Below are 21,503 nucleotides of genomic sequence, written 5' to 3' on the forward strand. Positions count from 1 at the left end.
TGGGAGTTTGAGTGTTCTGCACAGTATCTTAGCTGTTCCTAGGACTGCACTCTTCTGGACAGAGGCCTCTGATGTTTTACCTGGAATCTGCTGCAGCCATTCTCCCAGTTTGGGGGTCACAGCCCCCAGTGCTTCGATTACCACTGGCACCACTGTTGCTCTTACTTTCCACATATTTATATTATATATATATACACACACATACAGTACAGGGCAAAAGTTTGGACACACCTTCTCATTCAATGCGTTTTCTTTATTTTCATGACTATTTACATTGTAGATTCTCACTGAAGGCATCAAAACTATGAATGAAAACATGTGGAATTATGTACTTAACAAAAAAGTGTGAAATAACTGAAAACATGTCTTATATAATAGTTTCTTCAAAGAAGCCACCTTTTGCTCTGATTACTGCTTTGCACACTCTTGGCATTCTCTTGATGAGCTTCAAGAGGTAGTCACCTGAAATGGTTTTCCAACAGTCTTGAAGGAGTTCCCAGAGATGCTTAGCACTTGTTGACCCTTTTGCCTTCACTCTGCGGTCCAGCTCACCCCAAACCAACTCAATTGGGTTCAGGTCCGGTGACTGTGGAGACCAGGTCATCTGGCGCAGCACTCCATCACTCTCCTTCTTGGTCAAATAGCCCTTACACAGCCTGGAGGTGTGTTTGGGGTCATTGTCCTGTTGTAAAATAAATGATGGTCCAACTAAACGCAAACCGGATGGGATGGCATGTTGCAGGATGCTGTGGCAGCCATGCTGGTTCAGTATGCCTTCAATTTTGAATAAATCCCCAACAGTGTCACCAGCAAAGCACTCCCACACCATCACACCTCCTCCTCCATGCTTCACGGTGGGAACCAGGCATGTAGAATCCATTCGTTCACCTTTTCTGCGTCACACAAAGACACAGCGGTTGGAATCAAAGATCTCAAATTTGGACTCATCAGACCAAAGCACAGATTTCCACTGGTCTAATGTCCATTCCTTGTGTTTCTTGGTCCAAACAAATCTCTTCTGCTTGTTGCCTCTCCTTAGCAGTGGTTTCCTAGCAGCTACTTGACCATGAAGGCCTGATTCGCGCAGTCTCCTCTTAACAGTTGTTCTAGAGATGTGTCTGCTGCTAGAACTCTGTGTGGCATTCAGCTGGTCTCTAATCTGAGCTGCTATTAACCTGCGATTTCTGAGGCTGGTGACTCGGATGAACTTATCCTCAGCAGCAGAGGTGACTCTTGGTCTTCCTTTCCTGGGGCGGTCCTCATGTGAGCCAGTTTCATTGTAGCGCTTGATAGTTTTTGCGACTGCACTTGGGGACACATTCAAAGTTTAGCAATTTTCCGGACTGACTGACTGGCCACTCATTTCCCTTTACTTAGCTGATTGGTTCTTGCCATAATATGATTTCTAACAGTTGTCCAATAGGGCTGTCGGCTGTGTATCAACCTGACTTCTGCACAACACAACTGATGGTCCCAACCCCATTAATAAGGGAAAAAATTCCACAAATTAACCCTGACAAGGCACACCTGTGAAGTGAAAACCATTTCAGGTGACTAAGTCATTAAGCTCATTGAGAGAATGCCAAGGGTTTGCAGCGCTATCAAAAAAGCAAAGGGTGGCTACTTTCAGGAATCTAAAATACAAGACATGTTTTCAGTTATTTCACACTTTTTTGTTAAGTACACAATTCCATATGTGTTCATTCATAGTTTTGATGCCTTCAGTGAGAATCTACAATGTAAATAGTCATGAAAATAAAGAAAACGCATTGAATGAGAAGGTGTGTCCAAACTTTTGGCCTGTACTGTATATATATATATATATATATAAAACAAAACTAACTGTGATGGAAAAATCATCACTTATTTATGTTGTTTACTTTGAGATGAATGATTCAGCTACTGATTCGGAAAACTGAACACAGATACTTGTGGTGAGTTCAAGGCTAGAAAAAGTAACTGAGATGACACAATCGCGATGTAAACAACTTCACAAACTGTTCATAAACAACTTGAAACTCCGGAGTGTTTGAATGGTCTCCTGAAGGACACTTTAACCACTGGATCCTTGACAGACTGTGGCAGCTCTTTTCTATTCCTGGAACGAGCGCAATTACACTGATGGACAAATGAGGGAAAAATGGAAGGAAAGAAAGGACTATTTGTTCTGCCTGGAAATTAAAGTTGGAGTGGAAAAAACAGTTTGTGTGGTGGTTGATATAAAGTATTAGCACTGACGGACCAGAAATACTTCACTGACCATAGACGCTACAGAATTAGAACCTACAGGAGTCTTCCATTGTGTAGGAAGGGAAAGTAGAGGGGATAGAAATGTCAATCTCTTTGCATTTCCGTCCATTTTTTAATGAGTAGGAAGCTTACATTTGAAAAAGGAATTACACACCCACCTGTCTTGGTGTACATATGTGTACAGTTTAAAAAGGGGCCTTTTGCAAACATGGAAAAAGAAATGAGCTGTGCCATTCAATTAAACTCACACCTCCACCTCCGGCGCTAATCATAGCCACTTTAGATAGACAAACACAAAGATAGTTGAAGGGTTAGATTGTATATGAGCATCTATTTGGCCCAGAGATCCATATCATTTGCATAATTATGAACAGTAGATATGGTTGTCATGGGAAACAGACTGGTGATATGTGAGAGAAGTGGAGAGTGCTGCGATGCTGAGCAACATCAGCAATGAACGATGTATTTTAGCAGAGGTGGGAAAATCCTCTTTAATCTTGGCTAAATGATCCAAATAAATTGTAATTTACATCCAAAAATCAAGTTGTGAATTTGTTAACTGTCATCACATTTCTTAATATGTTTAGATTTCAATAAACATCAGCCGTGTAGTTGATTAAAGCTGAATGGTGTTGGATGTGCGGGGTTTATGAGTTAAGTAAATGAATCGCCAATCTTTCACTGACATGCTATGCCAGCGCTTGCGATGTGGACTAAACAACGGACAATATAAGCTGTCTGAACCTAATCTGACCAAATGGCAGAGGAAACACAAAAAGTAAACAGCTGAAATCCACTCAACATAACTCAGCCTACCCTCAAGCCAAAAAACCTGCTCCTGATTACAGCAGGAAGCACACCAAGTCATAATGTACTAAAGAAAGTACTGAAAGCCTGCCACCAAATACCATGACTTTATTGTACAAGCTGTGAATTTTCATCATGATTTAATATGTTAGAGCACCACAAATTACATGCTGAAAACCTAAAAGAAAACAATCTGGTGGCTAGAATAATGAATAATAATTAATTAATTAAAATGTCTTCAGATTTTCTGTTAAACCAAGGCAGGGTATCCCTTAATGACTCTACTTAAACAACTAGCTGTTAGAAAATTAATTACTGGCCAAATCTAAGCAATCACAAATCTGAACAAGAGGGCAACATAGCCAAAGAGACATGAAAAGCTTCCCAGGTCCAGTTCTTGAAACCCATGTGTTATGTTGTTAATTGGGGTTAAGTGTAGTGTGAAGGCCTGCACATTTACTTTGGCTCATGGGTGTCCTTACAAAATATGAGCAAAATGTGGCAGCCATGCATGTTAAAGGCCCAACATGCAGTGTATTAAATCATGAACAACTAACAGTACGTATGAAAATAACATTTTAAGTAATCCATTGTTGGTATAGTTTTTTTTCGTTGACAGCGCTACAGGACTGCTCCGAATGACGCTGGACACTGTTGCTCCTTTGAGAAAGAAACTGATTAAACACAGAAGACTAGCTCCATGGTACAACAGTCAAACACGCAAGTTAAAGAGAGCATCATGGAAACTTGAGAAGAAATGGCGTCTTACACATCAAGAAGATTCTCATTCAATGTGGCAGGATAGTTTGAAAATGTATAGGAAGGCCCTCCGCAGCGCCAGAGAAGCCTATTACTCGAAGTTAATAGAGGAAAATAAGAACAATCCCAGGTTCCTCTTCAACACTGTAGCCAGATTGACGGGAAGCCACAGCTCTAATGAACAAGGTGTCCCTCTTGACCTCAGTAGTGACATTTTTATGAAACATTTTAACGACCAAATTTTAGTTATTAGAAATAAAATTCAGCATCTCCTGCTTTCAAAGGATGCCGACCTGCCCTTAGTCTCCTCGGAAGCACGTTTAAAGCTCAATGGATATTTGGACTGTTTTGCTACAATCAGCCTTCACCAACTTACTTCAGTTGTGTCCTCGTCCAAACCAACGACCTGCCTCACAGTCCCCATCCCAACCAAACTGCTCAAAGAGGTTTTGCCATCATTTACATTTACATTTACTCATTTGGCAGACACTTTTATCCAAAGCAACTTACATTTGAGGAACAACATACAAGCATCAACAGATCATCAAATACAGATCTACAACTGACAATACATACTAGTAAGAGCTCATAGTACATATCACATCAATGGGGTAAATACCTAGGGAAGGAAGTAAGAGTTAACAAAAAGTGCAATCAAAACAAAAAAGTGCAATCAATACAAGATCATTGTAGGGGATAGAAGAAGAAGAAGAGCACAGGACGTGCATGTTAGAGGTTAGGAGTTAGAGGTGTTATAAGAGAAAGTGTTCTCAGAAGAGATGAGTTTTCAAGAGCTTCTTGAAGTTAGAGAGGGACGCCCCTGTTCTGATGGCGTTTGGTAGCTCATTCCACCATCGTGGTGTCACAGATGAGAATAGCGGGGACTGGGATTGCTTTGTGTGAAGGGATGGTAGAGCCAGGCGGCATTTGTTGGAGGAGCGTAGCGGTCGAGAAGGAACGTAAGTTTGTATTATGGAGTTTAGGTAGATGGGTGCAGACCCAGTAGTCACTCTGTATGCAAGCATTAGTGACTTGAATTTGATTCTGGAGGCCACGGGGAGCCAGTGGAGTTCACTGAGTAATGGAGTGACATGAGTCTTTTTGGGCTGATCAAAAACCAGACGTGCTGCTGCGTTCTGAACCATTTGTAAGGGTTTCACTGCACATCAGTTGGCACTTCTTTGTTAAATATTATCAACCTCTCCTAGCGTAGCTAACCAACCAGTTAGCTAGGCTTCAAATGTGCATCAAGGATGTGAAGACCTGGATGTATTAGAATTTCTTGACGTTGAACTCTGAGAAAACTGAGGTTGTAGTACTTGGACCCAAATTCCTCCGAGACACATTGTCTGCAGACATAGTTAAGTTGGATGGCATTGCCTTGGCCTCCAGCACCACAGTGAGGAATTTGGGAGTTATTTTTGAGATATCAAGACCTGTATTTTAACGCACACATATAGCAATCTACAAGGACTACCTATTTTCACCTTCGGAACATTGTGAAAATTTGAAACCTTCTGCATCGAGATGATGCAGAGAAACTTGTCCACGCATTTGTTACCTCAATGCTTGACTACCGTAACTCCCGTGCTTTCAGGCTGCTCAAAAAAATCTCTTAAGTCTCTCCAGTTAATACAAAACACCGCTGCATGCATACTGACAAGAACCAGTACGAGAGATCATATCACCCCTGTTTTAGTAACTTTGCACTGGCTCCCGGTAAAATTGAGAATTGATTTTAAAATACTTCTTCTTACATACAAAGCCCTTAATGGTCAGGCATCATCCTATACCATACTGTCCCACTAGAACACTGCGCTCCCAAAATGCAGGGCTACTTGTAGTGCCTAAGGTCTCCAAATGTAGAATAGGAGCCAGAGCCTTTAGCCATCAGGCATCTCAGCTGTGGAATCAGACCCCTGTCTGGGTTTGGGAAGCAACCAACATTTCCATATGAGTAGGCTAAAAACATTTGTTTTTAGTAAAGCTTTTAGCTAGGGGTGATTTTTCTGTATTTTGTAAGAAGGTTTATAGTTTGGGCTAAGGTATTTTATGAATTTTTATACATTTTAATTGTCTATTTTATGTTATTGTATTTATTATTTATTGTTTTTTAATGTGTGTTTCTTATGTGTTTCTTTTGTGTCTCTGGAAAGTGTACTGGGACCACACAGCTGGTGATTTCACACTTTAAATAAATTTGATTTGATTTGATTTTGCCCAATCCCTGAGGATTACTGCTGTGTTCGGCGGTCCCTTGACCTTTCCAGAGTGTCACCATGTGGTTGACATTTTTGGGTTTTAGTGGGATGTCTGAACATCTACTGAATGCATTGGCACAAAATGTTTAGCAAACATTCACGGTCCAGGAATGGTTATTCAACATTGATGATCCCTTGACTTTTCCTCTAGCACCATCTTCAGTACTTTGTTTTATGACCTGCAAAACTACTAACATTCCCATCAGCCTCAGCTGTACGTTGTTTTTAGTGCTAATAATGATATCATGTCAACCCGCTAAACTAAGATGGTGAACATTGTAGGCATTATACCAGCTAAACATCAGCATATTAGCATTGTCATTGTAAGCATGTTAGCATGCTGATGTTAGCATGTTAGCTCAAAGCACCCAGGGCTCTCAAGCCTCACGCATTCACTGTGAGACACACATATTTGAGCCAGTTCAAACGCTCACACACCACATCTTGTACTTCTCATGCTGAGAAGTAAGTTAAGAAATAACGCCCTCAAAGTTGTCCCGCTATATTCAATTAATGGACGATCATTTTTGTGCAGAGTTTATAGCTTTCTCTGTAGTGTACTAAATGCCAGAGCCGTTAAGCCAATCAGAAATTAAAATGTGTTGTTTCCAGGTAAATTCTGTGATCCCGCTGCAAGCACGTTCATTACCAGGCAACATGGATGCGTGTGCACACACGGAGTGGAAGTTGGAAGCTCATGCATTAATGTAGCTGGTTGAGGTTGAACTATTTTGTATCAGACTGCAATTAACGATTATTTTTATTTTAATCAGCTGATTATTTTCTCTATTAATCGATTGTAATAAATTCTGAAAATAGTGAGAAAGGTTACATTAACATAATCAAGTAAAAGCAGTAAATCTTCATGTTTGTGAAGCTGGAACCATGAAATATTTTACATGAAAAATTACTAATACCAAACAGTTGCCAAATAAATTTCTGTCAATTAGCCTAACTGACGTAGTTCTACTAGCTGGACTTGCTAACTGTTAAATAATTGAATTTATACCAAAACATCCTATTTTTTAAACTCATTAAATGTGCAACAAACAATTACAACACAAAAACACCATTCATAAGCTGAAATGTGTAGCCTACTCACACACACACAGCTTGGCATACATGGGTAGGGCAAGTTCTGACATCCTACTGTAGGCCTATGTGTACAGCACGGCTGTTCAGTGGGCTCATTTGGGGCCAAATTTCTTTTTACTCCAAACTTTTGATTAAACTTGAGAGCCCTGGCACCACTGTACCTAAGTACAGCCTCACAGATCTGCTAGCATGGCTATAGACTCTTAGTCTTGGTTTTTCAGTTGCCTGTAGATTAATAATGCAAAACAAAAACTGAGAACAAAATTCTTTCTTTCTTTTGACTGACGTCAAAACCAGAACATCTGTTTGCCTAATAATGCCTCCTCCCTCTGTAAACAAAACAAGCTGTTCTGACAGGAAGAGAGATATTATATACTGTACTATATGTCTAGTACTCTTGTCCCTTAGCTGTTTGTCTCACAGTTGTTGAGAAATTTTCAATATTATCTTTCTGCCTGAGTGGACAAGCAATGTTTTGCATTTGTGGTGACGGATTATTCGGGCTGCGGAGGCATTTATGAATGACTTTGACACAGATCCAGAATGACAAGTTGACACATTTCTTCTGGGAGAGCTCACAGAACCACAAAATTCTCAAGATAGAATACATCAAATTTAGATCTAGTCATTGAGAGGGAGTGTGGACACTTTTTGACAGGAGCGGCACCGAGGGCGAATGTACCACTGAGGGGTAAGATGTATGCTGTCTCATAAACAGCTGCAGGCCTGCTTGTAGACACAGCAGGATTAAAGGAACTTCTTTTTTTTTCATTTACAGGTGATGAAGGTCCATCATCATCTACAAGGTGCAGGAGAATTGTTTGTATGCTGCTGTTCTGACACGTTCCATTTTTTTCACACATCATCTTAAGGCGGCAAGACAGCGTGAGTCATTCTTCACTGCAGAGAATTTAGCGAAAATCAATTTTCTTCTTTTATTCCTGGCAAGGCAGAGTAAGCATGATCGATTCTGCAGCTTTTGTCCTCGAGGCTCACATCTTCCTCTAGAAGTGTGTGCTGGGTTTTTTTATTTGTTCGGACAGCTGGGACGTTTACTGTTGCCTTTTGATTGTATGTGCATGCATTGATCGCATGTGACATGGGTGGCATTTACTGTCCACACACAGACAGCATAATGTGACGGTGCTGGCGCATGTGTATGCACACATATGCACACCTCTATACTGCATGTGCTTTGAAACAAATCTGTGTAGATGGGTGGCCACTGACAGACTGTGTGTGTGTGTGTGTGTGTGTGTGTGTGTGTGTGTGTGCGTGTGAAAGAGAGAGAGTGAGAGAGACACTGTGTCTCTATGATTGCACCCCTCTGCATGTGAGCATTGGGTGACAAATAGCTGACAGGCAGTGTGTCCAGCAGCAGGTGATGGGTGGGTGTTGGGGCGGGCTCATATCGTCCTTGGCTCTCCACTCATATCGATCCCCCTCCATCTTATTTAGCTCCTGCCAAAACTCACAGCTCCATGTTGACTCAAGCTTATTACACCTCATTTTCACTCAGCCACAGAACAAAGTAAGAACAAAGCGGCTGCTTGCAGGTGGAATCTGTTCAAATGCCTCCAAAACAGGTGTTTTTATCAAGTGTTGTTCACTGATCTCGGGAGAATACTGATCAGTTTTCTTTGAGGTGGTTGTTAGCTTTCAGGCCAAAACCCCCAAGATAATTCATTTACTGGGAAAAACACATCACATCATTAATTTTGATGAAAGCTACTGCGGCTTTAGTTAAATTATAGGATTAAACCCATATAACACATTATATAAACCACAGCATGCATCAAAAACAAAGTGGGAATTATTATTTTTGAATATATAGAAAGAAATAGATTCAAAACGCTGTTGTTTAGAAGCCTATAGAGGAAAATGGAATTTGAGTGTTTTGTTGGAATTAGAATTAAAACCCGAAATACTTGTTCTCTACAGTAGTGGTCCCTTAAAATGAGGAAGGCTTTGTGACCCCTCGTGACTGCAGCTCAACTGAAAAGGATTTTATGGCCCTGAAGAGGTAAAGTATACAGTATTTCACAAGAAAAAATCAACAATAAAAAAGTCAGAAAACATGCACATTAGAAATCATATTTTTATCTTTAATAATCTGGGGACCCCTCGGATTTTTTTAACAACCCCTTTGGGAGGTCGAGTACCGCTGAGGGCCAGCTGGAGCACAACCAATAATGTTATTAAATTCAAGGATTTAATTGACTAATTTCATTTATTTAGTTGGACAAACCATATAAGATACTGAGCAAGCAATGAAAGATTGTTACAGTGCAGTACAGTGTTTTTAATCTATACTACCTAGCTTTTGCCTTGCTGTCTATAAGGGACAAATGTTAGTGGATGTCATTTATTTTAAATTAAAATTTGGACCTGAATTATTTTGAGACTATAACTGTGGCTATGGTCTATGCAAATTGATTTATCCTCCACAGATTCTTTTTATGTTATTTGAACTTGGCTTTGACATGACACAGTCATCATATGTCACATATGCACTCTAGGTACTTTACAGCACCATGAGGGTGCAAATAGGTTCCTGCAAATATGTGGCTCCAGTGGTAATCATATTTCTTGCTCTCACAGGATTGTCACCAATCTGTTACTACTGAGCTTCCTAGACATGTAATTTAAGGCACACTGGAAGGTCAGTATGGTTCTATATAGGAGTGTAGGATATTAGTGCCATTAAGGCATAGAGTTGTCTTTTCTTTATTGGCGATGGTCTCAGAAGGCATTTCTGCCTTATTGGATGTCGCGCTGAAGGTTGGAAGAGCTCAGAGGTCGAAGTCACCACATAAGACACAAACAAACCATACACCAACTCATAAATTCATGAGCCCATAGAAAACATCTGAGCCCGCTGAGAAGTATAGGTTATTTCATAAATGTTCACGGCTGCTCAGATAGCCACACAAGCTGAGGTGAACACTGAATAGTTGGAGATGACATGCTCTTCAGATACTAACTCACCCATATGTTGTTTACACTCTGCTGCCCTCAACAATATCTGACAATGACACAGCTGCCTCCGCCTCTGCAGTGACAGGGACACAGAGACTCACAGGGCGATAACTGATCTCCTCTTCACTTTTTTCTCTGCTGCACCAACAAAGCTAACACTGATTAAAGGAGTACTGAGAAATATGAACAAAATTATGATGATTTTTGTGTCAAAGACTGATTTCTTCTCTCAACAGTGGAGGGTACAAACAAATTAGCACAGCTGCAAGACATTATATTCTCACAACAAATTAGTCATTATTATACATAAAGGAGTATTTTGCATTGTAATTATTACCTCTAAAGTAGATGTTTATATTTTTTGTGTCAGCAGTACTTTCAGTTACAGAATGCATAGGTCGCGCCAGACACCTGCTGGGGTTGTTATATTTTATTATATGCTGACAACAGTTAATGAAAGGCATAGTTAACCCATGCTACATTAATTTCTATGTCAGAAATGGGAGGCCAAATGAAATAAAGTCATTCCAGACCTAAAACTTTCAGAAACATAACATAACATAAACAGAATTTTAATAGTATGAGAGAGTGCTGTGAAATACTGTGTGATTTAACAAAGATGTAATATAAGCATAAAAGTTGCCTAATTGTTCACTGTCTACCTTATGTGGAAAACCAATGGCCCACTGTAGACATTATTGGGCAGTAACATATTACAGTAACTTTTTGATACTTACAGTATATTTTGCAGCTAATACTTCTTTACTATTACTTAAGTCAATGTTTTAATAAAAGCATGTTAAGCTACTTGTAAAAGAGTACATTTTACATATTTCTACTTATACCTTACTAAATGGTTTGAACACTTATTCTACCACTGAGCTCTTTACTGAAGCACAAACCCAGCTATAAATTTGACTCGTCATTTTATCAGTGTATTCATATTTAAGTATAAAGCTGCCAGGAACACAAACTACAAGAAAAAGGGGATACAAGCCCTTTAAAAATTTAATATTTATCGTGATAGTCACTCAAATTATTATTATAGAACAGTTCATGGTTGTAAAAAAGTGTTTATATATTCACACAAATACAGCAGAAACATGTAAGAAATAAAACTGTAATACCGTCTATTTACATGTAAAAGTGATTTTTGAAACTCATTGTATGCCATTGTAAATCACTTGTACTAATCACTTGTGAATAATACAAAGTTTTAAACATTTCATTAATGTTTTAAATGTAAATCTCAGTGAAGGACGATGTAAAAATTACGTCTACAAGTCACCAAGTCAGAAAATGACAGAAGCAGATGGCATGTCTGAACCGGAAACAGTATGAGGCTACTCCTCCTCACTGTCATACACCAATCAGCAGCCATGACTGATTTGACAACCTGTTATGAAACAAGGTCTGACAGGTCTCTAAGTATCAAACAAGATTGACAGTCCAGTGTGTGTGGGTGTGAGAATGGATGAGTCACACTTGCCATTTGCACTGTGCTCACAAATTAACACAGGATTGATAAAATCGAGAAAAAGAGAGTATGTGGGTGTATTTGTATGTATATCATGCAGTGGTCACAAATAAAATAAATAAATAAATGGTCATGGAAGAGCAGAGAAATTGTGTGAATCCTGTTTGCATTGTACTCATGCTGTATACCTCTAGTCTAGTGTACACAACTCTGTCTACAAAGCAACTTGGTATTACTGAAACGCCCCCTGAAGAAGCACTGAAAGGAGGTCTTGGGCCTCATTACAGATTCTTCCTATGTCTAAATTCCTATCTTATCTCAGTTTAGGCATATGGATGACATATAGTATTTTTTTAGTATTACACATATCCTATCTTAGGACAGGCATTTAGCTATTATAGAACTATCCTAACTGAAGAATATCCTAAATTAGGAATGAGGACCTCAATGGAAATAAGTTTGTAACTTTCTTGTGTTATCCTCGACAGTTCTGATAAATGTATATTGTTAATTAGGACCTTGTTTATAGGCCTAACAACAGCAGTGCTCCCATTTCTGCCTGTAGCAAGTACAGTGAGGATGGGGAAACAATATGAACACAGAAATATTATGATTTAAAGGCTAATCAAACTGTATGATGACGCTTTATTTCCCAGACCATTCAATTTGATTGACGTGCTACACCCATTCAAATCTTTTTCCTGGGCCGACATGTAGAAGAAAACTTTCCAAAAGATGGCCTTTCCTCATCAACACCATAAATGCCTCTAAAATTGAACACTAAGTGTTCTTGTCAATTATAGTAAGCTAGCTAGCCAGTGACAAGTGAAGTGAGACAGCCATTGTCATGGATAGAGGCAGTCTCGTGTACATTCAAAACACAGTTACTGGCATGACGAGTGCCGACTGAAGAATTGAGTTTACAGATAGGATTTTACATGTTTTTGTAGTGAGGCCCCAGAGCTCTGTTGCTCAGTGGAACAACAAAAAGATTGTTTACTTTTCAGAGTAATGTTTGAGCTCCACTCTGGAGTGTGTGTTTCTAGGCGTAGGTGTGTGTGCTTGTGTATGAGTGGTATGATTGAATCAGGTCTTTTCTCACTCTCTGGATATACCAGGTTTGTCTGTTGATGTCCTTGACACCCTTAGAGAACTGTCCCCCCATGCGGAAAATTCCACCCCTGGACACAGTGTCAGTGTCACACATACACTTCTCTACCTGCCCATTTCCCTGAAACTGCTGGGTCAATGGCCATTAACGTCCTCGGTGCAGTCTCTGCAGAGACGCAAAATGGAGAGTTGAGGACAGAAATAGATGTGGTACAAACATCCCTCAGTTCCTCGCCTCAGAGTCTTTTGACTAATGAGCCAGTAAATAGCAGAGGGGTTAATTCCCAAAGGGTGCACAGGGTAACTTCACTGCCCCCTTATCCTTGCCCTAGTTTTTCTTTTCTGTGCGAGTGTGTGCCTGTCTGAGTGTTTTTCAGTGTGTGTGGTTGACATGAAATGCTCACCCTGTGCTGGGCATGGCTAGTTATCTCTATTTGGGTCACAATACAAACCTCTAACGGATAGCTAAAGTGGGTCTCAGACAAGCACACTGTCTTATAATTAATAACTTTCCTAATCACAGGGAGATGGAAAACTGGAAATTTCAAAAATTGGTGAGTTCTAGGAAAGGTGAATGGAAAGATCAGCATTTCCTCTTCCTCATTACACTGAGGTGCCTTTGAGCATGACCTTTAACCCCAAACTGTTCCACTACTGCTACTCAGTAGCTAAAACTGGGCATTTTCTAGTTTTCCAGGTGTGATTGTGTGCTGCTGTGTTTCTTTGCCGCTGGGTGTTCCTGGAAAAGAGCATTAATGCCAAGCGAACACCTACCCTTGACAACAAAAAGTCAAAAAACAACACCCCGGTTAGAAGGAATAAAGGAAAATGACGCACGTGCTACACATGTGACATGTTAGCTTGAATTGTGGGGACTGGAGATGTGGGGAGTCAGCTAGCTTAAAAGAAAACAAATGTATTGTTAAGTCAAAAGTTGTCTTATTTGTATGTTGTGTAACTGCTAGCTAGTCACTGTTAGTTCTTCCTATATTTAGTTGGTAAGCCTTCAGCTGAGGACAAGAATTCTCTGGAGTGCAGTCAGTCATTTAGGCTAAGCTAACGTTTGCTGCTAATGGTTAGAAAATAGAGGAAAAATCTTTTGCTCAGAATAGTCTTTTGTTTAACTCTTGAGAAAACACTAAGATCTCAATAGTATATCTTTTTGAGATCACTCCAATCTGAATTGTTGCTCCTAAAACCCCTTATGGTGCTTTCAGACCAAAATTTCAGACTTAGCTGGATTTGAACCCCGCTCCTTTACTTAAAAGAGGAGAAATACCATTCCCACAATTAAAGTCCTCAAAAAGTAAAAGGTATAAAAGTATTCCATAATGAATGTATATAAGTATGAAAAGTAAAAGTGCTCATTCTGTATGACAGATACATGTTGTATCTCAGTTCTTGTGTGCATTCAGTCCTTAAGGAATTAATCTCTAAACATCATGTCCAAGTATTGGGTTTTCCAGTTATTCATGGCTGTGACTACCTTAACAAATTGGAAAACATGACATTTGAAAGTGCATTATTTTTAATGTCAAAAGGTATTTTATTTTTCTCAGTAACTTGTAACAGATAATTAACAATCAATAAGTATTTGAAATTAAGAGGAGTAAAAGTACAAACCCCCATAAAAAGAAAATACTCAACCTCAACATTTGACGTAAGTAAAGTACTTGAGTAAAATGAGGTCACTAAGACAAAACTGAGAAATCTTGGAGCTTTTTTTCTGATCCACATTCTGGAGACTGAAATTACAGTTATTTAAGATCTCATCTTTTGATCAGAGTAAGACAGAGGTGAGTTTTTTGCACCTGAGGCCATTATGAGAAAACTGAGACATATTTGAGAAGAATCATGAGATCCCAAGAGTCATAGCCGAGTTTTCTTTGAGCTCTTTCTCTGATCTCATGGTCCAATGTTCAGGAGACTTAAATTAGACTTATTTAAGATCAGTTAGAGATCTCTTGTTTTGATCAGAGTCAGACATAAATGAGATTTATATGATGAATTTGAGAAGTGGTAGAAAAGACCTTTGGTCTCACCTTGGTATTAAAAGTAGCTCATTTGTGTCTAGGAGAAAAGAAGGAAACAACTATGAGATCTCATCTTGGATTTTGCTTTCCTATGGGTCCTAACTGTAGGCTTGCTTAAACTATAATCTCAGAATATCTTGTTCTCTATTTCTATAAATGTAGGAAATCAGTAGTTATAAGATAAGATTGATATTAGGGTAATTCTCCTTTAAGCGTACATTGCACAAAACAGATCAGTCCTGATGCACACTATAAATGTCAGCGAAGGATGGTGTGAAGTCTATAGGTCTGGACAGGAGCATTTAAGCTCAGCCAACAACTATCCTGGACAAATAAAGGAAAGTAAAAACTCCTTTTTAACAGGAGGGACAACTAAAAAATACCTGCATACTATGTCCTCTATATCCTTCATTCAGGACCATTCAAAACCTAAATGGTGTGGCTATGTGCAAAAAATGCTGTGTGTGTACCTCTGTGAGTGTTTCTACGTGCACTTATACTATAGAGTCTGGTGTTCCCTGAGGGCATGAGTGTTTGTGCGTGACACTGTGTGATCACCCTGAGCTTCAGCGGGTTAACATGACCACCCAAGTGTCCCTGAACAAGACATGACCTCCCATCACCCACCACTAGGCACGCTTTCAGTGCCAGTTTCCAGTGAGCTACAGAGTGTGTATTCTTGGAAGAGTGCAAAGTGCGAACACAACATATAGATATTTTGGTATATTATTCACAGCAAACTTTTTTTTAGGTTCAACTGAGGTACTGCAGTTGTGTAACTTCTAAATCACGTTGGTGCCCATTGTGAGCTAATAATGAAACAAATAAATGTAAAAAATAACATTTTAATTCCAGAGCCTTCTTGCTATTCTCACGTCACAATTTTACAATATTAACCAAAAATCAACCAATCTACATTGTCCCCAACATAAGTCTGTCACATTAAACAGTGAAAAATAGAAATACAGTACAATTTAGACGCCGCACCATCCTAAAGTATTAAAAATATAAAAGAAGAATCCCCCACATATCAGACAAAACAGATTTTATATAATCCAAAGCCTGACAATTGTTCTAAAGTCCAGTTTAAAAATTACAACAAAATAATATTTACTTGTTTGTGTGATTAATACTTTCTCTCTAAAATTTTTATCTTTCTAACTTAAGAGACCCACCTAGGAATGTCATTTATTGTTTTAACACTCGTTGCTTGATCCCCCTGTGTGTTTTCAAACAGAATCACATGAAATCAACACCTAAATGCTGTTTTCTTGTGACAATACCAATCACCTTTGCCCTGTGGGCTCCTGCAAAATATTTATTTACATTATTCCTGGAATAGAGTCAAAACACAGCTTGTTTAGTGCAGTTAAATTCAATTTATCAGACTAAACTAAACTGTGTTCAGAATTCAGATGGTGGAAATGATGAGAATTCAGACACTTATCATCTCTGTGAAAAGAAAGATCCTGTCTGCCTGTTAAACCACAAGATGGCTGCTATGACAATCTTTCTGCTGCCACCTACTGTACAGCAAAATGTTTAAACACTCAATCAATGCCCAGATCAATTTCAGTTCCCCCTGAGGGAGCTTTTGAATGGATTAAAATGGTTCCACAACAGGAAAATCCATAGATTTAAATTGTAAATGGTCATAATAGTATTTAGATAGTCATCAAATTTTCTTTTCCTCAGTTTCCCAGTGCCAGACATTGCCTTTGGTATCTTCCAAAGCTATATATTTAAATCAGGGTGCTTAAGCCAGGGTACTAAGCCTATTGACACAATTCACCAAGCAATTTACATGACACGGATATGCTCTTAATGCTAATCATTCAGCATACTGATTAGTCACCTACACCCCACTACCACCACCTCCAATATTCGTTAGAAATCGCTTTGAAGTTCCACCCATGAGTGGAAAAATGCAGAAATATTTACACTTTAGTTAGTCACTTCTCTCAACAAAGGATCTCCGCCAGAGTTCCTTCTCATGGGAGCAAATTAAATTGCTGCTGCTTCCTTTGTTTTGATTCATGTGAAAAATTGCTCTAATCTGATTTCTCCGGGGTGGGTCGTGAAGTTTACACCGAAACATGCGTCTGCACAGACAGATAGTCATCAGCGGCTGTCTGCTCCGTACTTTTGCCTTAATGTGGGGCGCAGAGCAGGACTTGAGGATGAAGATTACCCCTTAATTCCCTCCACGCATACTGTAGCCTGACATTTATCCGTGATGTGTTTTCACGCTTTAAGTATGGCCCGTACTCACACAAACACATTGACTCATACACCAGATTCTTTTTAACAGTTCCAATTAAAACAATGCTGTGTCCAAAGTCCTGTCGGAGCCAAATCCCAACTCTTGGCAGGTTGCCCTTTCTCTTCATGTGGAACCAAGTGCACAAACTTCCTCCCACTGGGCATAGGCAACTGCTGAAAATTACTCTGGAAGGAAAATAATGAGACACAATGATCTCCGTAGAGAAATTTCCTTTTCACTCGTCCCCTTGAGAGGGCAGGTCAGAGGTCAGTGTGTGCTGGCCTGGAGCTGGTAGGGATTAAGTCTAACAGGCACTCAAGGGCTGCAACACCTGCAGCTATGGGACCTTGAACACTCATATGTGGTTAAAAGTTAAAGTTAAAGTTAGTCTACCTACCGTGCCACCAGGGCTGGGCACGGATATTTATAATACGGAGGCCCTGAGGTATTGTATGTCTTTGCAACAAAGGCCTCCAGCCAGGCTCCAACACAGGACGTGGTGGTTCATGTACGACGTCTGGTGGCGAATCTGTAATAATTTCTTTGGCTTATTCACTAATCTTTCTTTTATTTTGTGGAATATTAGATAATTTGACATCTTTGGTTGTCAAACAGTTACATAAATTAAACCCTCTTAGAAGTTTAGAGGGGATATCTCACTTTGGTAGAAGTGCTAACAACATGGACATTTTCAATGTGACAAGTTTTTTATGAAAGAGCTCACTAGTGAAAAATTTTGGTAGCTAGGTCCTGATTTATCACTACACATTGAGAGCAACATGGTAACCCTGTCAGTTGGGCATCAAGATGTAATCAAGTTTTTGTTTAAATAGTTGTTAGTTGAGGAATTTCTTTGAAAGAACTGCTCAAATTAAAACATATTCATATACTATTAGTAACTTATTCTTCATATATGAATTGATGTTTGATATGATGGCATTGTATTCATGCCTGCAGACAAATTTCACATTTTTACATGTTCTACTGACCTGATCTGTTAAAATACTCTTTAGGCTGTGCTAGCAATTAATTGGCAGTGTGCCAATTGAACATTTTCTGTTTCCCCTATACTAGACCATACACATCAATAAACTATGAGACCTGTAAAATAAAGTGTTACCAAATAAAATATAACTGAAGTAGACTGTGAAGTTCCAGAGATAACTTTTTCAAATGACCAAATCTGTGGATCGATGCTGTGGCAGCCCACAGGAGTATCTATCAATCAGCCAACTGCAGTCCTGACCAATTCTCTTCCCCCACACAATGTGCACCTTTGAGTGTAATTGCTGACCATCACATTTGGCAGCTGGACCACAGAGTGCGCTTTTTAAATTGCCAGGTGCTGAATCCAGGCAAAACTGTGGACCTGGACCCAGCGGCAACAAGAGACGGTGAAGCCAATGGGTCACTCCACAGCAACAACTGTGGCCATTTCCCGGAGCTATCAGCCTCTAAATCAGACAGGCAGAGTCTGAAAGAGAATCAAGACAACTGCACTGCAGCCCTTCCCCAGTCAACTTTCTCCCTTAAAAAGACATGCAACTTTTACTGTGCAGTTTCCTGAGCTCCTTGAAGATGCCACAGTAGTTGTTATATAATAACTACATAAATATAGATTGCTTTTGAACTATGTAGCTAAGGTTTTAATCTTGTTCAGTTGCCACACTAGTAACCTGAGTTGTTTGTCCCTGCCAACCTGTTGCCATAAGACTTCATGTGTGCAGCACTATGCCCCTCACTGAAACAAATGCCACACACAACATGGTCTAAAAGTGGACTGAGAATAATCAACACCTCTCCCTCTGGAGTCAGCTCTGACTACTGACCTGCATAACCTCCCCTCTTCAGTTTCCAGGTTTGTTGTACACTGTTGCCACCATGTGGTAGCTTTACATATTTAAAACATCAAAGTGGTTTATACTTGGCATGGGGGGAGTGAGCATGTGATGCAGCATGAGTTGCAAGTTGTGTTTGTTTTTTTTGCAACACTCACTCTTGCAACTTTAAGTTGTGTTAATAGCACTTTTCATTAGATTGTTTCAGACATTTCTGCATTGACAAAAGGCCACCAGCAGTTTGTGAAGAATGCCTGGGTGTACATTGAACATGTGCTTTGTTATAACATGTTAGGAAATCTACAAGCGTTTCCACAGAATACCTCAGGGACAGATAAGAGTATAGTTATATGCATCCCCAAACTTCATGTACCATCAATAAAAGGGAAAAGACATGGAGGAATAATGTCAAAGGTGCATTATACCACTTCATATTTCATGGGCAAATATTTATAACACATGCACAGTATGCCATACATTGTATTCATCTGAGCAATATAATTATATTTGAGGAAATTTGCACAGTCACTGCTTACCTGCAATTCACATGCCCCCCCTTTCCATTTATACCGGCAATTTTATCCTGCATGTTCGTTGTATTGCCTACATAAACAAAGTGTCTGTTGGTATTTATTTGGGATGGACAATTCAAAACTAGAAGAATAAAATTGTGGTTTTGGGACATAACCTGACTAAGTGAAATGTGACAATGTCTACTTAAGATTGAACGGGATCTGTGAAACCTTATTGCAGGAAGTGTTATTTTAAAAACACCAAATCTCCACACATGCAGGTGTAAGTGCCACTTTTAATTTATAGACAGAGTTAATTGCCTCCTACCTGCCATTACTACAAATGATATACAACCACACAGGTACAAGTAACACACAAGGGTCAATAATTGTATGCATCAAACCATATTTATTGAACAAAATGATCCTTTATAACTCCATATTAGTATATTTCACTTCAAATAAAAACACTCCCTTTATAGCATTAAGATGCAGCCATTTCAGCAGGATAACAAACTATTATGTAGACTTCGATCTTACAGGAAACTGTCAAGATAACCAACGGGCATTAAATGTCACCTTATGTCAGTCACGTGAAGACCCGCCTTGGTCTTCTGCTCCTGTCGCACAGCCGAGCCATTTGTCCTGGCAGGGATGACCTGGAAAACGCTCAGACAACAGTGACTGTGGAAAGCACTTTTCAGCCCCAACATGGCATCACAATCTACTACTGCCACCAATGACAATGTAGTGAAACAATACCTGCCCGGGTTTACCTGAGTTTCACAATCCGTGGCGAGGCCAGAGCTGAGGTGCGTTTGATTCGTTCCTCTGGGCGGCGCCACGCTGTGCTCAAGGGCGCTCTCTACTGGGCGGGCACCATCCAGTGCGCCGCTGTGAGACAAATAAAGCCCAACCATGAATCATGCGACATAGAAATCACATAACATGGGCTAACGTACAGAAAACATATACATCGTACTCATGTGCAAGTATTCACAATGTAACTTCACACCTTTTCAATGTGTCTTTATTGGAAAGTCACTGCTGGGAAAGGACGCAAGACCAGATTCACCAGGCCACATAGACCAGTTTATTCCGGTTACCAGCACAGGTGGAACGCTTCCTCAAAGTCCCGCTGTTGAAAGGCAAGACAGCTCTCATAACCAGAGTCCAGTGCAGTGTACACATTCCTGGGCGAAAGAAATTCACTATACAAATCTGCAGATGTTTGATGCAAGATTGGAACAGCCTGGTGATTGTTTGTTTTCATGTCTTCGTACACGTTATTCATCAGGTACTGCGTGGTGTTTTCCGGCGCCATTGCTCCTGCTGGGTGACTCTGCGTACAGGCCGCAGCGGGACTTTCCTCATACATTGCCTCCATTTTCTTTTTCTCCTCGAGGTTTTCCAGGATTTTGGAGAGTTTTACTTTAGCCAGCTGTGTCCGCTTCTGTTCCCTGCGGAGGTATTTCCGGATGGTCGCCCTCACTGCGCTGGCTCGACACTGCTTGAGGGCCTCGGCCTCCTCTGTTGAGCTCCTGACATGGAGCAGTCGCCACCTCAACGTTGATCCAAGTTTCATGGTTTTACGTTGACAGTCTGGTTTTACGTGTTTCGATCTGGTATCCATTGTTTCTAGACACATCGCCGACCAAAAAAAACAGTCGAAAAAAACAAAACGATTCCAGACTTGTTTTATCTCTTTCTAAAACAAGTTAGCAGCGTCTGCTTTAGAGTTAAAAATATAATAAAAACCGCAGGGATAGCCTCTTGTGACAAAATGCTGTTTTTAAACTCAAAAGCTACAAGCTGGAAAACCTATATTGTAAATATTCGGAACTCAAACAACACATCTCACTCGACGTTCAGTCTTCTCAAAAGTACGTGTCAACGTAGACCCCACGTTGCTTATATAAGAGATATCCCCCACAATCCTTTGCTTTCGGATAGGGTTGCAGTGGCGGTGCTGCCACCTACTGGTGTGGAATGACACACAGATAATGATATTCAGTGTTGGGAAGAAGCTAAGTTACATGTAATTTAGTAAAACAAATATTGTATCTGTAATCCGTTACATTAACTGGCGAAATGTGTAATTAAAGCTACTTAGGAAAAT

At 39.9% G+C, this 21,503-nt stretch overlaps 1 protein-coding gene across 1 annotated transcript; it reads right to left on the minus strand.

The window, feature by feature from the left end:
• Positions 1 to 367: 367 nt before the first annotated feature.
• Positions 368 to 20,969, minus strand: LOC119918538. The gene is made up of 5 exons (XM_038739315.1): positions 20,491 to 20,969; positions 20,161 to 20,278; positions 19,964 to 20,043; positions 1,023 to 1,319; positions 368 to 893 (listed from the first exon to the last, which is right to left on the minus strand). Exons 1-5 carry the CDS (start codon positions 20,967 to 20,969, stop codon positions 368 to 370), a joined length of 1,500 nt encoding a protein of 499 aa, XP_038595243.1.
• Between the last annotated feature and the right edge of the window lie 534 nt (positions 20,970 to 21,503).

Source organism: Micropterus salmoides, unplaced genomic scaffold (assembly GCF_014851395.1).
Source record: "Micropterus salmoides isolate LMB-PRFRI ecotype aquatic unplaced genomic scaffold, ASM1485139v1 Ms_hic_scaffold_23, whole genome shotgun sequence".
Classification (NCBI taxonomy): Eukaryota; Metazoa; Chordata; class Actinopteri; order Centrarchiformes; family Centrarchidae; genus Micropterus; species Micropterus salmoides.

Excerpts from the sequence above, each read along its gene's own strand:
- LOC119918538 (XM_038739315.1), bottom strand. The coding sequence starts at position 20,969 with ATGAAACTTGGATCAACGTTGAGGTGGCGACTGCTCCATGTCAGGAGC. Across the intron at positions 1,320-19,963 it reads CTTCACGTGACTGACATAAG|TGTGTCCCCAAGTGCAGTCG; the intron begins GTGACATTTAAT and ends CTAAACTTTGAA. Across the intron at positions 894-1,022 it reads CTGCTAAGGAGAGGCAACAA|AAAAGGTGAACGAATGGATT; the intron begins GCAGAAGAGATT and ends TGTGTGACGCAG.